The sequence below is a fragment of the Otolemur garnettii genome, unplaced genomic scaffold, assembly GCF_000181295.1.
Source record: "Otolemur garnettii isolate 467f Iridium unplaced genomic scaffold, OtoGar3 scaffold00079, whole genome shotgun sequence".
In the NCBI taxonomy this organism is placed as follows: Eukaryota; Metazoa; Chordata; class Mammalia; order Primates; family Galagidae; genus Otolemur; species Otolemur garnettii.
Genome location: NW_003852474.1, coordinates 8,796,955 through 8,802,833, shown reverse-complemented (window position 1 = coordinate 8,802,833; position 5,879 = coordinate 8,796,955). Strand labels below are relative to the sequence as shown.

General features: G+C 36.3%; 1 protein-coding gene across 1 annotated transcript in view; it reads left to right on the top strand.

Annotated features, from left to right (window-relative positions):
* UNC50 (unc-50 inner nuclear membrane RNA binding protein) overlaps window positions 1–1,626 on the top strand; it is a 9,259-nt gene extending 7,633 nt beyond the window's left edge. The window contains exon 6 of the mRNA XM_003794343.3: window positions 1,284–1,626. Coding sequence (XP_003794391.1) covers window positions 1,284–1,420 — 137 coding nt within the window. The 3' untranslated portion in view covers window positions 1,421–1,626. The remainder of the gene's footprint in view (window positions 1–1,283) is intronic.
* The last annotated feature ends 4,253 nt before the right edge of the window (window positions 1,627–5,879 follow it).

Below are 5,879 nucleotides of genomic sequence, written 5' to 3'. Positions count from 1 at the left end.
GGTTAGGCGGCCATATGTGGGGTTACCACAGTAAGGGTAGATAGAGAGAGAGAGGGATAGGCGGCCATATGGTCACCTAGGTATGTGACCTGAAGTTCAAAAACTTCTTAAGTCATGTTTTTGCCTCATTTTTAGTTTTTATGATCACTGTTTAGTTCTGTAGATGAATACACATCAGGCCCAACGTTACTGTCCCCAGCACATACTTGGAAATTTACTCTAAAACCCTGTTGTCAATTCATCTATGAATTTTTTTCATTTATGTTAAAAAAATGATCAGATAAAATCTGGAGACTTTGTTAGCACTATATATGTGCACTGTATATGTTTGTGTATATATAAATTTTAGGCTTTCCTTCCTTCCTTTTTCTCTGGAAGATTAGGTCCTTATGGTGGGCACAGAGAGCTCTTATTTATATGACTGGTTCTTCTAGTCAGCATTGTCCCCACCCCCACCATCATGGCTGGTTTGTCAGGGACCACTTAACCCCCCGTTGTAAGGCCTTGATTTGAGTATTGGGGGTCCTTTCTCTAGACCAGGGGAGATGTCTATGATATTTACCTTCAGATTTCTAACAACTTTTCATGTGTTTTGTGTTTTGAACGTTCCAACACTGGTTTCTCTGAGTGCATGGTTGAACACTCCCCTGGTAACTCCCTACCACATACAACATTTTCTTTGGTATAGCTCAATTTCTGCTTAAGAACTTCTATATGAGAAATATTTAAGTCAGAGTGAATGGAGTAGGTCCCACTAACTAAGCAATGAATAAGACACCGATGTCTGGGGGTGGACCTGAGTTTTAGTTTTCCTGAAGCTCAGAATACCAGTTGAGCTCACACAGTGCAAATGGGAGTGTGATGCTTTTTACACTGGAAAATCCGTAATAGCTAAAACCTGTTTTTGGGTTATTTTTTTTTTTTGTATCATCTGTCTGTGTGCTTTAGATGGACTCCTAGAGGATGCTGAAGCAGGCACAGGTTTAAATGCACCAATTTTCATGAATATTTGTGAGGTTTCTCTCTCACTTTTAACCTCTGTCCTAGTGTGCTACCCATGCAGCCTGTGTGCTGGAATAATCACTTGCCTTGTCTTAGCACCAAACAAGACAGAGGCAACAGAGAAGAGTGGGAAGACTAGTATAGTTGTAGCTATAAACAGCAAATGTTACTGACTCAAAAATGTGTGTTTTGGCCCCACATGTTGAAGGGCTGTCTTTGAAAATGTCATTAGTCATATTTGCTTTTTAAAAAACATCAACATGTATTTGTTTCTTTTCCAGCCCTGCCATTTTTGAAAAATACAGTAATTCTTCTTTACCCTTTTGCACCTCTCATTCTGCTCTACGGGCTGTCACTAGCACTGGGATGGAACTTTACCCACGCTCTGTGTTCTTTCTACAAGTACAGGGTGAAGTGAGAAGAAAAAGTAAGGATATTTAATCTTAACTGTGTCAACAGTATTGATAAAGTGATTTCTTGTAAAACTTGTAAATAAACTCTTTTTGTAAATAGCATAAAGATGTAAAGTTAAAATTTGAAGAAATATAGTTAATATTACTGTCAAGTACATTCCTTAAAACTAATTAAATGTACATTTCTATAATAAATATTTTTTAAACTAAAGCATGCACTTTATTCATTAACTACTGAGGGCATGGGGAAAACAAATGTCAAACTATTAATATAAATTATTTTTGAGAGAGTATCATCTATTTAGAGAATGTGATAATAACCATGTGCCCCCACCTTCCTCTTGACTGTTCCTGGCAGGTTCCATTGTCTACCTTATTTCTACTGAGCTGTATTTTAAACATGAGTTATATATAGGCCACATGATCCCAGCCTCTTTAAACTGTAATGTCACTCAAACAAGAATCACTATACCACATCAATACCATTTTCTATGTTAAAAAAATAATTTTTCAAAGCAAATATCCCAATATAGATTAAAGAGGCCCATTGTGAGTACTCTTATATTGGGTGTTGTATTATATATATATATATATATATAATAAACACCTGTATAATATTCATAATCACAATCTCTTTTTTTGGAGACAGAGTCTCACTCCATTGTCCTAGGGAGAGTGCCAAGGCCTCATAGCTCACAGCACTCAAACTCCTGGGCTCAAGCAATTCTGTCACTTCAGCCTCCCCAGTAGCAGGGACCTACAGGCACTCGCCACCATACCCAGCTTGTTTTTCTGTTTTAGTAGAGATGGGGAGTGAGGGGTGTCTCACTCTTGCTCAGGCTGGTCTCAAACTCCTGAGCTCAAGCAATCCACCCATTTTGGCTCCCCAGAGCATTAGGATTGTGGGTGTGAGACACTACACCTGGCCTCATCAGTCTTACCAGCAAGGCTTTTTTTTGTCTCTCTCTAAAGACATTATAAAACCCAAATAAAGAATCCACATCAGTTTTCTAACTTAAAATATATATATATGTAAGCCATTATTAAAATATGATATTAAAATATGTTAAAAATATGTAAACCATTATTATATCAGTACTAAACAAAATAAGAAAACTACTCATTAAGTTTCACCTATTTTTATTGGAAGGAATCTTGAATTCAACATGGCTTTTTAAACTTCTTTATTTCAAATACACGTGAACAGCTGTGGCACAGAGAAACAGTGATGAAAGGCACAGTCAACAGGACCACTTATTAGGTTTTCAATTATAGCAGCAAATCTGAAAATAAATAATCTTCCTTTAAAAATCCAACAAGTACCTAAAATATTACTACAGTATTAACTAGTCAACTAATGAAGACATTTTAAGGAAAATATGTACAATACATTTAAGAAGCAAAATAATCTAGTACAGCCTGGCAGAGATTCCTCAGGCAGCTTCTCCACGGGATGCTTCCAGAATAATCCCTAAATGCAAAGACAACCTTTCCAAAGTGTTCTGAATGAGACACGCTTTCATTTTTTTCATTCCATAAATGAAACACAACTGTTACATTTAGCTGATTTCTCAATCTTTCTTAGAAAATGTTACTGTCTATGCTGAAATGAAAAGTATCAAATCTGCTGGCAGTGCATCTTACAGTACTGTCGATATCAGCCATTTTTTAAGGCTCAGAGAATATGTCTTCAAAAGATATTTTCACCAAATTTGAGCAAACACTGAGCATTTCAAATAAAGAATGGAATGCTGGTCAAGCTAAAGTACCAAACCTTTGATTCCACGACAGTTTGCTAATTACTAATACAGTGAAACAGCTAGGAGTACACTATACAGAAAATAGCCTCCCTAATGTCCAAAAATATTAAATTATTCCCCACAACAGATAATCCTTATTTTAGAACAAATTTAGCACCACTATATTTTACATTTTTACTTCAGTGTTAACAGTGTGAATGATATTTTGCACAAAGTTCTTCCCTTCAACTTCTAGTTTACTTTCTAGAACAGTGTCTTCTAAATTCTCAGCTCACTCCTTGCTGTTTGTTCCTTTGAAAATTACCAAGTTAGTGCCTGAACTGGTGACATAAGTGTTTCAAGTAAGAAGAGTTAATATGTAGGTATTGATGATATGAAGAAGTGTAACAAAATCTTCAGTTTGGTTGCTTTTTAAATAATACTGTCTTCTTAGCAGTGTGTGTTAACATGCATTAAAGAAAGTAAGCATACTACTTACTATAGCATATATCTAGGATTAATAATTTAAAATTTCACAACTATCAAAAACTAGATTTTATACACTGTAAATATTGCTATCTAGCTTGGAAAGGGATTGGATAGCTAAGTTTTCTTGTAACACTAAGATATGATTATGACTCAAATTTCCCATCTTTTAATAGTCCATAGCCTCATTTTCCTTCCTTTAGCTCTACTTGTCTTACATCAAGGCCTTGGCAGTACAGAAAAATAAGCACAAAAATTAATGTCTAAACCAAAATAAAAATAAACTTCATTAGCAATTAATGGCTTATAAGCAGAGAAGTATTTTGGAAAACATTTTTTTTTTAGAGACAGAGTCTTACTCTATCACTCTTGGTAGAGTGCTGTGGCATCACAGCTCACGGCAACCTCCAACTCCTGGGCTTAGGTGATTCTCTTGCCTCAGCCTCCCGAGTAGCTGAGACTACAAGCGCCTGCCACAACGCCTGGCTATTTTTGTTGCAGTTTGGCCAAGGTCAGATTTGAACCCACCACCCTCAGTATATGGGGCCAGTGCCCATGGAAAACATTTTTAAAGTAACAAAAATTTAGTTGGCCCACAGAGAATCTGATCTGTACTAGATGATAAACTAAGTTTTGGTTTAGAAAAAAATTGTCAACACAGAGTAGATATATCTGATGTCTACATAAAGGCCTAAGTTATTTTTTCTTTATGTCATATCTAAAATACCATTGTTTCTCATCCTTCAAAACACTGCTGCTCAGACAGAGCAGTCTAAATTGGTATAAAGCAATACCTCTTCCAGAAAAACAGTAAGATTTCTTGTATACTGTTTCAGTCCTTTCCCTACAATTTCATTCTAAATTCCTTTACAAAGTGCTAATAAGATGCTGCAACTTTGCCAACAAACTTTGAGTTTGAGGGAACTGAAGGCTGAAGGGAGGGAAGAGTGAAGACCATTTAAGATCTCTGGCAGAGTACATCCCAGATAAGGCCCAAGTATATGATTTGCTAGTAAAGACTTTATTTGTGCATTTATCAAGAACTATCCAACATACTATAGGGAATCAAATATGAAGACTTCCTGATCTCTCTTAAATACTGCATTCCTTTTCTATCACAGCGTAACAACTGCCACAAATTCAGCTTAAACACATTATCTTGCAGTTCTGTAGTTCAGTAGTCCAAGCAGGCTTAACTATGTTCTCTGCTTAGGGTCTCACAGAGCTGGGATCACCGAGCTAGCCAGGCTGAGTCTTATCTGGAGACTGGAAGATGAATGCATTTCCAAGCCCATGAATGAGCTTGTGGGTGGAATTCAGTACCTGTGGCTGTCAGACTGCAGTTCCCATTTTGCCTCTCAGTTCTTTAAATACCTTAAAATAGCAATGGTACCTTGAATCCTTCCGCTTCTTAGTCTCTGACTTCTGCTACCAGCCTGAGAAAACTCTGCTTTTAATGGGCTCACAAGATTTAATTAGCCACCCCAACATAATCTTCCTTTTGTTGTATTACATGGTTCTAATCATGGATTATATAGGTTCCACCTATGTTCAAAGGGGTTAGATATTATACAAGGTCATTGGCAGGGATGGGGGGTTGTTAGAATTCTGCCTACCACAAATATACTGCTATTCAATAGAACAATCTCTGCAAATGTGCTGTTTCCATATAACCAAACTTTTGAGGGATAGCACTGATGGCAGGCAATTTTCATTATTATAATAGATTTAAAAGAATTTTTTGTAATTTTGCTTACGGTTTTTAAGAGAACCATACCTTTTAATGACTTAATAGTGCAAGCACTGGTTTGTAAAAGCTATGCCTTTGTTCAAAGACAACTCCAGTGGTTAAATTAATATGCACATACATGTCTATAGCCTATCTGCATATGTGTGAGCCTATAATAAAGAACTTAGAAAACTCAGAATCCTAGAAATACTCAACTTTCTTTCCTCATCCAAAATACTGATCATCACTTGTATGATGATATAAGAAATACTCAACTTTCTTTCCTCATCCAAAATACTGATCATCACTTGTATGATGATACAGTCATATCTGCTTTTAACCTCATGAGAATTTATTAATTCTGGTTTCTAAATGTTCACATTAGCACTCTTGACACAGTACTATCCAACAGAAATTTCTGCAATAATGAAAGCATTCTGTATGTACAGAGTAGTGTCCAATGTAGTCACAGCCATTACACAGCTACTGTGACTGCAAAGCTGAATTTTT